Source organism: Chiloscyllium plagiosum, chromosome 31, assembly GCF_004010195.1.
Source record: "Chiloscyllium plagiosum isolate BGI_BamShark_2017 chromosome 31, ASM401019v2, whole genome shotgun sequence".
Lineage (NCBI taxonomy): Eukaryota > Metazoa > Chordata > Chondrichthyes > Orectolobiformes > Hemiscylliidae > Chiloscyllium > Chiloscyllium plagiosum.
Genome location: NC_057740.1, coordinates 4,213,856 through 4,227,191, shown reverse-complemented (window position 1 = coordinate 4,227,191; position 13,336 = coordinate 4,213,856). Strand labels below are relative to the sequence as shown.

Here is a 13,336-nt window from a genome sequence, read left to right as displayed (position 1 = left end):
TCCACGCTTCAGGCTCTCTGCCTTTAATCCTGATGAAGGGCTTTTGCCTGAAACGTCGATTTTACTGCTCCTCGGATGCTGCCTGAATTGCTGAGCTCTTCCTGCACCACTAATCCAGAATCTGGTTTCCAGCATCTGCAGTCATTGTTTTTACCTAACAGACCCTTCAGTCCAACCGGTCCATGCTGACCAGATATCCCAATCCAATCTAGTCCCAACTGCCAGCGCCCAGCCCATATCCCTCCAAACCCTTCCTTTTCATATACCCACCCAAATGCCTCTTAAATGTTGCAATTGTACCAGCCTCCACCACATCCTCTGGCAGCTCATTCCATACACGTACCATCCTCTGCGTGAAAAAGTTGCCCCTTAGGTCTCTTTTCTATCTTTCCCCTCACCCTAAACCTATGCCCTCTAGCTCTGGACTCCCCCTCCCCAGGGAAAAAAAAACATTCTTTTATCCTATCCATACCCCTCATGATTTTATAAACCTCTATAAAGTCACCCCTCAGCCTCCGACGCTCCAGGGAAAACAGCCCCAGCCTGTTCAGCCTCTCCCTGTAGCTCAATCCCTCCAACCCTGGCAACATCATTGTAAAATCTTTTCTGAACCCTTTCAAGTTTCACAACATCTTTCTGATAGGAAGGAGACCAGAATTGCAAGCAATATTCCAACAGTGGCCTAACCAATGCCCCATACAACCGCAACATGACTTCCCAATTCCTGTACTCAATACTCTGACCAATAAAAGAAAGCATACCAAACGCCTTCTTCATTATCCTATCTACCAGCGAGTTCACTTTCAAGGAGCCATGAACCTGCACTCCAAGGTCTCTTTGTTCAGTAACATTCCCTAGGACCTTACCATTAAATGTTTAAGTGCTGCTAAGATTTGCTTTCCCAAAATGCAGCACCTCGCATTTATCTAAATTAGCTTTATCTGCCACTTCTCAGCCACTGGCCCATCTGGTCAAGATCCTGTTGTAATCTGAGGTAACCTTCTTCGCTATCTATTACACCTTCAATTTTAGTGTTATCTGCAAACTTACTAACTATACCTCTTATGCTCACATCCAATTCATTTATATAAATGATAAAAATTAGGGGACTCAGCACCGATCCTTGTGGTCCTCCACTGGTCACAAGCCTCCAGTCTGAAAAACAACCCTCCAACACCACCCTCTGTTTTCTACCTTTGAGCCAGTTCTGTATCCAAATGGCTAATTCTCCCTGTATTCCATGAGTTCTATCCTTGCTAACCAGTCTCCTGGGGGAACCTTGTCAAACACCTTACTGAAGTCCACATAGATCACGTCTACCACTCTGCCCTCATCAATCCTCTTTGTTACTTCTTCAAGAAACCTCGGTCAAGTTTGAGAGACATGATTTCCCATGCACAAAGCCATGTTGACTATCCCTAACAAGTCCTTGCTTTTCCAAATTCAGGTATATCCTGCCCCTCAGGATTCCCTCCAACAACTTGCCCACCACCAAATCAGGCTCACTGGTCTTGTCCTTACCACCTTTCTTGAACAGTGGCACCACATTCGCGATTACTTACATCCCATAGTCACACCTCTCATTCTTTCTTCCTCCTTTTACTTGCTGAAACCTAATATATCTCTCTTTCTTACCCAGTTTTAACAAAAGGTCTCAGATGTGAAATGTTAACTTTACTGCTCTTTCAGATGCTGCCTGACCAGAGTATTTTCAGTACAGTCAGTTGTGCTATAATGTGCGTTTCTTCAACATGAATTGGCTTTGACATGATTAAAAAATTTAACGCATTATTTGTAGAACCGCAAACTTTCCGTATCACCTATAACGCGATTCCAGCTCCATTAGCTTAAATGGCACGGCTATTGTGCAAATTTTCTCATAATACAAGAGCGCACGAGAACAGAACTATCACACCATACCAGAACCAATTGTATTTGTCACTTTTATCATACTTTGTAATAAAAACAGGTTTTTTCAGGTGGAAAAGTACATTTGGAATTAAACTGCTAGTCAAATACCAATGCCAGAGAGGACATCTCTTTTTGTAATTATAGTTAGAAGTGCAGAGTGGAAGCTTTTTTCCAAAAGAAAGAATTGCATGCTGACATACTTAAATAACACAGGAGGAGATGTGCCAAGAGCTACACTAACCACTCAAGGACTTCTGAATGGTTCGTTAGAGCAGCAATAGCAAAGAATCAAATACAGGCTAATTTTGAGTGAGGTGAACATACAGCATTCAAACAGGGAGATTAATTATATAGAGAGAAAGAGTGAACAGTGATGAAATACTGCTACAAGGAGAGATGGGCACTGCTTGGCGTAGGGTGGCACAACAAACCAGAGACACAAAGTTCAAAACTGGATACGATACCTGATACCATGTGGGAAGCTGCTAAAGTGACGGTGGATGTACAAGCAGCAGCGGCAGTGCTGAAGGATGCACATGGTACATTTGTTGCAGAGATGTTAACTGCCGGAGACACTCCTGTTGATGGGTCTTTCGCCAAACCTGGCTGTACAATTTCAGGACTACTGAGGGAGTCATCAGGAGGGAGATCACCCAACATAGTTAGTGTATCTGTCACAACAATGAGAACGGAATAAAGTATGAAATAGCACATTTTGAAATAGCGTGCTCACTTGCTTCAACAAACAGGTTTAGAATTGAATTAGAGATCCACCCTGCTGAATCTCAGTGAACAAATTCCACTTCCCTGATAAGGTAGGCAATAAGTCCACGCTCTTTCTCCCCAACCCCCCCAAAACCAAGCATTTCTTACAGTGTATCACATGTTAGGAATATTAATCAACTGTAAACTGAGAACTTAAATAACAAAACCACAAGTAAATTACATTTTTGTATTCCTGAATCTGCCATTGCCAGATTCACAAGTGGTTATGTCCACATACATTCTGGATTAACACTATACCCAATATCATACACTTCAATAATACAACAGCTAGAGATAGAGATTAATTGCCAACCTTATCAACTCATTCAAGTAGGTCCAGCCTGATTACCAGTGAAAAGTTGGTATCATTTAGTGATAGCAACCTGGCCTCAGGCTGTGGGTTCCAATCCCATGCCAGAGACTTCAACACGCAACTAAAAATTGGCCTACAGTATCATTCTGAAGAAGAATCTCATGATTACAAGTGCCTTAATTTGGATAGTACATAAAATTAAGATCGCATCTGTCCTCTCATGCACAATTCAAAATAAATTCTTGCCAAACTCCCTGGACAATTTAGGGTATAGGTTTGCTCGCTGAGCTGTAGGTTTGATATCCAAATGGATATCAAATCTACAGCTCAGCGAACAAACCTACACCCTAAACCTCAATCTGAGCTACAAACCTTCACAAATCCCTGGACAATATTTATCAATAGTTGCTTACGTTATTCCCAGTTGATGACACTCCAGGACAGGTCAGATACTAGAGTGAGACCTGGCTTCATTGATTATATAGTTTTAAAATTTTAGTTAAGGGGATAGTCACTGAAACAGGCACACAAAGCTGTGGAGTTTCTTTGAACAACAGAGCAGAAGTTTTGTAAACAAAAGCAAAAGAAAACAAAAATTAATAAGAATCAGAAGAGGTAATGAGCTCACAATAAAATCCCTCCATACCTAAAATCAAAGTAACAGACCTTCTCTTGACTGCCTCCAATGCCAGTATATCTGTCCTTAGATAAGGGGAATGAATACTTCATAGTATTCCAGCTGTGGTTTGACTAGCGATCTGTACAGTTTTATCAAAACTTACCTTCAAAATAAAGGCAACATTCCATTTGCCTTCTCAATGACCCGGGATGCTAGTCTTTGTGCTAAAGGACCCCCAATCTCTCTCAGCTGTAGCTTGCTGCAAGCTTTTACCATTTAAATAATCTTCAACTCCTCTATCCTTCCTGCTGAAGTGCATAACCTCACATTTTCCCTCATTATATACCAAGTGCCAAATTTTTAACCCATTCACTTCACTTGTCTACATCCCTCTGCAGACTCTTTGTATCATATTTGCTAATTGCATTCCCTCCTATTTATGTGTCATGACCATAGTATAGGTCGTTCTGCCATAACATGTGTGTTTCATTAACACAAATTCGACACAACGCAGGGTTGCGCATGAACACAACCATTGTGATATTGAAGAACTACTTGTACCATCTCTTCTCTCAATCAAATCATTAACATACATTGTATAAGTGTGGCTCCAGCACTGACACTATGGCATTCCATGGGTTACAGTCGGTCATCCTGAAAATGCCTCCCTCATATGTCGTCTGTCCATGCTAACATATTACCCTCAACATGGGATCATATCTTATAAATAAACATATGTCTAATACCTTGTCAAATTTTTGAAAATTAAAAGTATATTTTTTCTTTATTCACTCATGGGACATGGACTTTGCTGACTGGCCAGCTTTTATTGCCGATCTCCAGTTCCCCTACCCTTTCTCCTGGTTTGCCTTTCCCTCTTTAGCCTACTCATTACCTCCTCAAAAGAACTCAAATAACATTGTCAGGCATGATCTTCCTTTCATGAAGTCATTAAATGTCTGCTATTATTGCTCAACTATCTTTTCTGTTAAAACTCCTTTCCCGATTCACTCCAGCCAATGTCGCCCTCATTCCTATGTAATTACCTTTATTTAGGTTCAGCATAGTTGTTTCTATCTCATGTTTCTCACTTTCTGAATGCTAAATTCTACCAATATACGGTCATTATTTCCTAGAGGATCTTTTAATGATTGACATCAGTATTACCCACTAGCAGTTTTAAATTGGTTTTGAAGGGGGGGGCCACTAGACCCAAAACATTAACTGTTTTCTCTCCACAGGTGTGGGCAGACCTGCTGAGTTTCTCTAGCACTTTCTGTTTGTTCCAAAATAGCTTGATCCCGAGCTGGATCCATAACACATTGTTTCAGAATACTGTTCCAAAAACACTCAGAATTCCTCCCCTTAGCTATCTCTGCTAATTTGAGATTTTAAATTTACACGAAGATTAAAGTCATCCATGATTAATGTGCTACCTTTATTTAACGGCCCTCATTGTCACCTGATATATTCCGTTTAATAGAATACATACTGAGAGGGGGTTATAGACTACTCCAATCAGCATGCATTCAGTCCCCTAAAGAAAAGCGAAACGAAGATGCTGGAAATATACATGAGAAACTCAGCAGATCTGGCTGCAACGGTGAAGACAGGAAAAGGTAAAGTCTGAGTTGAATATGATGCTTCTTTAGAACTGAAAGGGACTGGGAATTGATATTTTTTTGCCATTCATGAAATATACATGAGAAACTCAGCAGATCTGGCTGCAACGGTGAAGACAGGAAAAGGTAAAGTCTGAGTTGAATATGATGCTTCTTTGGAACTGAAAGGGACTGGGAATTGATATTTTTTTGCCATTCAATGAGAGAGGGAGTGGGGGGAGTGAATAAAACAGGTGGTGAATTTGCCCAAAGCAAAATACAAAGGGACTGCTAAAGGCAGTAAAGAAGTGACTGAGATGCAAAATAGTTGTAAATGATAGATGTGAAAAGGAGAAAATGAATCTGCTCTGTTAAAACCAACAAGACACAGCAGGTGGGGGCACTATAATCAAAAATGAAGGACAGAGTTAGGTTCTCAAGGTTTTGAACTCAATATCAAGACCTTAAAGCTGTAAAGTGCCTCAGTGGAAAATGAGGTGCGTTCCTTCAGCTCGCACTGAGCTTCACTGAAACAAATGTTTAATTCCTGTCTTGCCAGTGGGGGAAGTACAAGAGGACTGGAGGACAGCTAATGTGGCTCCACTTTTTAAGAGGGGTGGTAGATATGAACCAGGAAATTACAGACCGGTGAGTTTCAATTCAGTCGAAGGAAACTATTCAAGAAAATTCTGAAGTACCAACTTAATATTCACTTGGGGAAAGGCATGGGTTCATTAGGGATAGTCAGCATTGCTTTGTCTGAGGTAGATCATACCTAACAAATTTGTTAGAATTGCTTGAAGATGTGATCAAGTGCATGAGGGAAGTTCAGCTGATGCAAAACTTTAGACAATGTCCCACATGGGAGACTGATTGAGAAGGTTGAAGTACATGGAATTGAGGGAAACTCGGTGAGTTGGTTCAGAAACTGACTTAGTAATAGGACAGAAGGCTGTTTGAGTGACTAAAAGCCAGTGTCCGGCGATGTACCACAAGAATCAGTACTGGGACCTTTATTGTTTGTTACATACATAATTATATAGATGAAAGTGTAGGGGGAATGTTAAGCAAATTTGGAGACGACTCTTCTGGTAGAGTGGATAATAGTGAAGGTGGTTACAGGGAGATATAGATGGATTAGTCAGATGGGCAGACTTTATCTAACCCTGTTAAGTGCAAGGTGATGCACTTTGGAAGAAGAAACTATGAGGCAGTAGTTAATGAATGGCAGGACACTGGATACCTTAGAGAAACAGAGGGATCTGGGGTTAGTTATTTACTGATCCCTAAAGTCAGCAAGGAAAGTGAATAGGATAGTTAAGGCGGCATATGGAACACTTGTTTTCATCACTCATGACATAAAAGCAAAGAGGTAATGTTGGAGTTGTACAGAGCTTTGGTCAGGCCACAACTGGAGTGTTGTGTGCAGTTCTGGTTACCTCACTGCAGGAAGATGTGACAGCACTAGAGGGGGTATAGAGGAGGTTCAGCAAGATGTTGCCTGGTTTGGGGCAATTGACTAGAAAGGTTTGGATTGTTTGCTTTAGAGAATACTGAGGAGGAGACATGATTGCGATGTACAAGATTGAGGGGTATGGGCAGGGTGAATGGAGAGCAGCTGTTCCCCTTTTTGAGGGGTCAATGATGAGGGGGCATAGTTTTAGACAAGGGGCAGGAGATTCAGGGAGGATTTGGGAAAAAGCTTTTTCACTCAGCGGGAGGTGGGAATCTGGAATGCACTGCCTGGGAAGGTAGTGGAGGCCAGAAACGTTACAACATTTAAAAAATATTGGGATGAGTACTTCAAATATCATAACATTCAAGGAAATGGGACAAGTACTGGAAATTGGAATTCGCGGACTTTTACTGGTAGTTATGTCAATGTAGACTCGATTGGCTGAGAGGCCTTTCCTACACAGTCTGAATCTATAAAACACAGTTGCAGATCCAGAATGGAAATATTAGCACGGGAGTAAAATAATTTATTGAAATAGAAAGCAATTGGAAGGTCAGGATCATACGTATGAACAATGCTGAGGTGTTCTGCTAAGTGGTCACCCAGTATGTGTTAGGTCTCACGAAAGTAAAGGAGGCAACATTTTGAGTAATGAATTCAGTAGATTAGATTAACAGAGTCCAAATAAATTGGTGCTAGACCCAGGCGAGTCTGGGGCCTTGGACAGTGAGGAAGGATGAGGTGGAAGGGCAAGTGTTAAACTTTCTATGATTTTCTCTGGTCTAACTCTGACTTTGCTGATAGAAGTGGTGTTATCATCTGGCATGCCAACCATTACCTTGCAGAGGGTGTGCGCCAATTCTCAGACATTTTCTCAGGTCACATTCTGGACCATGAGCCCACCACCAAATTTCCAGGACAGTCATTGTCAGTTGCCCTGCAATGCTTCTGTATACTTTTGCTCTGGAAGCCTACATATTCCCCTTCCAGAACCCTCCCTGTCTGTAATTGGTTTAAAGCTCACTCTACACTTCATTACTGAATTCACCAGGGCACTACTCAAGTGAAGCTCACCCTATAGGAATAGCTCCTGCAAACTTGGCCCAAGCATTCGCGGTCTGGAAGTTTCACAACCTAATCTACTCTACTGAGGTAAAATATTCCCTTAATTCTCTTAAAAATCTTCTTTATTAAACTTGCTTCTTATCAGAGTCAGATCTCTTTCAAACTGTCCTGATTACTCTAAACTGAAAACATGCTGTTTTTATTCCACCTGTTGTAAACCAACCCAGAAAAAAAATTCCATTAGTAGTCCAAACTACAATATGTGAGACTACAATAAATCAAATCAAACTAAACTAGATTTGGTGACTTTTCTGAAAGGACTGTCTAGACTAATTTTCAAAAATAAAAATCTTTCACAATAAATCACCAAAGCCTGTATGTCTCTATTTCAAAATCAAATAACAAAAATGGTATTTAAATGTACTTTTTTTAAAAAAGTCATACCTTTCATTAATCAGTAATATAGAGCATGGGTAATACTGTACTAAAAGGAAAATATCATTGAAGATGTACAAGCAGCAGCAGCAGCAGTGCTGAAGGATGCGCATGGTACATTTGTGAGGCAGAGAGAAGGTCCTTTTAGTCTGAAAGCAGCATTCTTTCATTAAGGAATACCACTTGTGATGCTACTACACAGCGGCAGTGAAAGATCGTCACCTGTTGCTTAGTGTTTTTGAGGTACCCTTACTCTTCCAGGATTATTGCAGGTAGACTTGCACTTTTCAATCCCAGAATATAATCCCACTTGTTAGTTTGCACAATATGCAACAATGATCTGATCAGGATCATCAATCTGCAAGTTACAACTGTTGTGCACTATTTAGTTGTAAAGGTGCTATGTAAATGAAAACCTGTTTTTTGTTTAAAGCAAAGAAATTAACAGTTCAAAAACTAATTGCTCAAAACATGCTCTATAAGGAGGGCACAATAAAAAGTGAGACTTTGGAACCAACTCAATGGAAACAAAGGTACATTTGCCTGCAAATATCTTCTGAAGTCATTGTTTCTAAATTCTCCCTACCAAACTCCAGTCAATGTGAATACAGACCAAAGTCTGTCTCACTGGGATGTCAGTATAATTAGCAGCAAAGTGGAAAATTTTAGCTGGGGAAAAAGTTAGAAGCAAAATTCCTTGCCAGTTTGTGACTGACAGGGAGGTTGGAAAAGTAGAAGTGATAAATATGTGAAAGTAATAAATTTTTAAAAAGTCAAATTTTTACCATTATCATCGAGTGTCAGGTCTACAACCTCTGCAGAGGTGGTGTGGTGTCCAGGTGGAGCCTGGAGCCTGGAACTTGCTGGTTTCTTTACAGTGTGGCCAATCCACGTTCCCGACACTGAGGGCCTGCACAGATGCAACAGAATCACAACAACAGTGCACAAGAGAATCTTACATTTCCTACTGCAAATCCTACAAACATGGAGGTGCACAAGCTGACATGAAAACAAGCACTGGGACTGAATTCAACACACAACTGTTCCACCACATGACAGGCATACAGCTTGCAAATAACCATAATTTAAAGCAGTCATTGCCTTAGCAGAACCCTGTATTAAAACACATTTCCTCAAGTAGCTGATGGAAAGCATTGCCCACATCACATTCAGGAAGGGAGATAGGCTTTGCTGCCGCCTTACCTTTCATCATCTACAACGTTGATGATCTCCACCTCACTATCACTGGATGTGATGTTCACTTCTTCACTAACTGGCAAAGTGGAACTGGTCAGAGGCTCAATGACCAAAACATCATCTTCATCCATTGGGTCTACGGAGAGAAAAAAAGATTTCATACAGTTTGTTGATTTGTAAGGGTTAACTATAACCAATTAGCTCTGTTGGCTAGATGTCTAGTCCCTGAATCAGATTAATGTATAGACTTGTTCCAGCTGAAGTAGACTGTAGGCCTGCCTAGTGTCCTATCAACGTTTTAAAAAATCTCAGCAGTTTATCACAGTTCTGTGAATAATCTCCAAGGACCTGTGTTTTGGCAGAGCTCCATTTAGTTCAAGTGCCATAACCACGTCAAGTGAGAGTCGTACAGCATGGAGACTGACCCTTCAGCCCAAACTGGTCCATGCCAACCAAAATGTCCATTCACGCTAACCCCATTTCCTTGCATTTGGTCCACATCTTCTTAAACCTTTCCTATCCATTTTAAATGGTAATTTTAAATTTCTACACCGATCTCCATAACAGCAACCACCCTAATGATCAGTGTGTGTGAACACCCTCAGGACATCTCTGCATCCAGTGCTGAAAGTACAGAGAGCTCATTAGGCTCTTTCCAGTACTCATCCTCCAACTGGGCTTTTTGCAACCTTATCTACAAATCCTTTTATTCCCATAAAACAAACGGTTCCAGCTGGACCACGATGCTTAATTCTGCGTAAGATGTGAATGCTTTCAAGACAGTACAGAAGAGATTTAATGGAGTGGTGCCAGGGATGAAATTACAGTTCTGCAGAGAGACTGGAAATGTTAGACTTACTCTCTGTAGACCAGAGAAGTCAAAGAACATTGACACAGATATTCAAAATCATGAAAGGCTTAGAGTAAACCAAGACAAACATCTGAGGGGATTAAGGATACAAAAAAAGTCAGAGTTCAGAGATTTAAGCCAATAGGCAAAAGAACCAAAGGCAACATGATGAAAACACTTTTTTAAAAGCAGAATGGTTAGAATCTGGAATGTACAGGTGATATCGTGATAAATACTTTTTGTTTGAGCCTTTACAAGAGGATTGGAGGGGAAAGTCTTGAGAGGGCAAGGGGACTATCTGCAATGTTCTTTGAAAGATTCAGTACAGACTTGATCAGCTGAATGGCCTCTGTCTGGACTGTGCTATTCTGACTCTTACATTTAATAAGGGTGGCCTTAAACGTATCTACAATGGCTACCACAACCAACTACTTGTGATATTTCGTTCTATATCTTCATCATACCAGGGGAAAGACATTGCTCTTGAATGAGGTAAAAACAATGACTGCAGATGCTGGAAACCAGATTCTGGATCAGTGGTGCTGGAAGAGCACAGCAATTCAGGCAGCATCCGACGAGCAGCAAAATCGACGTTTCGGGCAAAAGCCCTTCATCAACAGCTTTTGCCCAAAACGTCGATTTTGCTGCTCGTCGGATGCTGCCTGAATTGTTGTGCTCTTCCAGCACCACTGATCCAGAATTGCTCTTGAATGCACCATCGAGGCAAGTAGGGATGATTCCAACACATTCTTCCACTGCCTGGTAGATGGTGCAGAGGCACTGGGAAAATGAAAAGTCTTACTCACATCAGAATTGCTGGCATCTGACCTGCTCTTATAGCCACAGTGTTTATACAGTCAGAGTTATAGAGATGTACAGCACATAAACGAAACCTTTCCGTCCAACTTGTTCATGCCGACCAAATATCCTAACCTAATCTAGTCCCATTTGCCAGCATTTGGCCCATATCCCTCTAAACCCTTCCTATTCATACACCCATCCAGGTGCCTTTTAAATGTTGTAATTGCACCAGCCTCCACCACATCCTCTGGCATCTCATTCCTTTCAATGCACCACCCTCTGCATGAAAAAGTTGCCCTTAAGTCTCTTTGAAGTTTTTTCCCTCTCACCCTAAACTTATGCCCTCTAGTTCTGGACTCCCACACCCTAGGAAGAGGACCTTGTCTATTTGTCCTATCCATGTCCCACATGATTTTATAAACCTCTATAAGGTCACTCCTCAGCGTCTGACGCTCCAGGGAAAACCGCCCCAGCCTATTCAACCTCTCCCTAGAGCTCAAATCCTGCAAACCTGGCCACATCCTTGTAAATCTTTTCTGAACCCTTACGTTTCACAACATCCTTCCAATAGGAAGGAGACCAGAATTGCATGGAATATTCCAAAAGTGGCCTAACCAATGTCCTGGCTCTGATTTGCTTTTCCAAGATGCAGCACCTCATATTTATCAAAATTAAACTCCTCAGCTGATCAAGACCCTGTTGTACTCTTTGCTGTCTATTATACCTCCAATTTTGGTGTCAACTGCAAACCTACTAAGTATACCTTTGTTCACATTCAAATCATTTATATACGGCTTATTCAATTCAGCTTCTGGTCAAAAGAACTCCCCAGAATGTTGATAGTGAGGGACTCAGAATGGTAAAACTATTGAACATCAAGGTAGTTAGATTCTCTTATTGAAGATGGACATTACCTGTTACTTGCATGGTACAAATGTTACTACCCACTTGTCAATTCAAATCTAGATATTATCCAGGTCTTGTCACATTTGGACATGGACTGCTTCAGTATCTGAGGAGTCATGAATGGTTCAATCACCAGTGAACATCCCCATTTTGACCTTAAGATGAAGGGAAGCTGAAGCAACTGAAGAGGAGTTGCTTAGGATTCTACCCTAAGAACTTCTGTAGAGATATGGTGAGCTTGAGATGACGGATCTTTAACAACCAACTTTCTTTCTGTGTTCAACGCAACAACAACCAAGAAGCATTTTCCCTCCGATTCCCACTGACTTCAGTGTTCTAGAGCTGTGATGCCATACTCAAGACAAATGCAGCCTTGGCGTCAAGCACAGTCATTCTCATCTCAACTTTACAGTTCAGATCTTTTGGGCCAAAGTTATGACGCCAGGTGCTGAGTGGCCCTGGTAAAATCTGTATTGACCATCAGTTAGCATATTCAGCATAATAGCACTGTCAATGACTCCTTCAATCATTTTGCTGATTAGTATGAGTAGACCTATGGGCAGGATGGATTTACACTTTTTTTGTGTATAGAACATACCTGGGCAATCTTCCGCATTGCATGGTATATGCCACCATTGTAATTGTACTGGAATAGATTGGTTCAACGTATGACTAGTTCTGATGCACTTGTTTTCAGTAGTATTGCCAGAATGCTGTCAGGGCCCATAGCCTTTGCAGCATCCAGTGTTTTCAGCCATCGCCGGATCTCATGTGAAGTGAACTGACTTTGCTGAAGACTGATACCTGTGCTGCTGTGAAGCTAAGGAGGAACAAGATAGATCAGCCATTCAGCACTTCTGGCTGAAGATCGATGTAAATACTTCAGCCTTGCCTTTTCCACTGCATTGGGCTCCCCCATAGATGAGGATGGGGATTTTTGTGAAGCCTCCTCCTTCTGTTAATTGTTCAATTATTTACCACAGATATGACAGAACTGCAGAACTTAGATCAGTTCAGTTTGTGTGATTATTTACCACTATAACAAACTGTTTCCACTGCTTGGCATGTATTTATAAGAATACACTCCTGCACTTTTCATTGAACCAGTGCTGATAAGCCGGCTTGCTGGTAATGGTAGAGCAGAAGTGTGCTAGTCAGGAAGCTGATCACGATTGAATATCATTGAATTGCATCACAGAATCCTTACAGTGTGGAAACAGGACATTCAGCCCATCGAGTCCACACCGATTCTGCAGCATCATCCCACCCAGATCCACCCCCTCCCCTATCCCTTTAACCCTCCATTTCTCATGGCTAACCCCCCTAGTGTGCCCATCCCGAGATACTATGGGCAATTTAGCATGGCCAATCCACCTGACCTGCACATCTTTGGACAGTGGGAGGAAACTGGAGCATG

At 41.5% G+C, this 13,336-nt stretch overlaps 1 protein-coding gene across 5 annotated transcripts in view; it reads right to left on the bottom strand.

The window, feature by feature from the left end:
• The window catches only part of LOC122565162 (E3 ubiquitin-protein ligase arkadia-A-like), an 86,802-nt gene that overhangs the window by 58,071 nt on the left and 15,395 nt on the right, over positions 1 to 13,336 (bottom strand). For all 5 annotated transcript variants that reach the window (XM_043720863.1, XM_043720862.1, XM_043720859.1 and 2 more), the window contains exons 4-6: positions 9,369 to 9,498; positions 8,951 to 9,075; positions 2,376 to 2,582 (exon numbers count right to left, since the gene is read on the bottom strand). In XM_043720863.1, the coding sequence (XP_043576798.1) occupies positions 2,376 to 2,582; positions 8,951 to 9,075; positions 9,369 to 9,498 (462 nt within the window). The remainder of the gene's footprint in view (positions 1 to 2,375; positions 2,583 to 8,950; positions 9,076 to 9,368; positions 9,499 to 13,336) is intronic.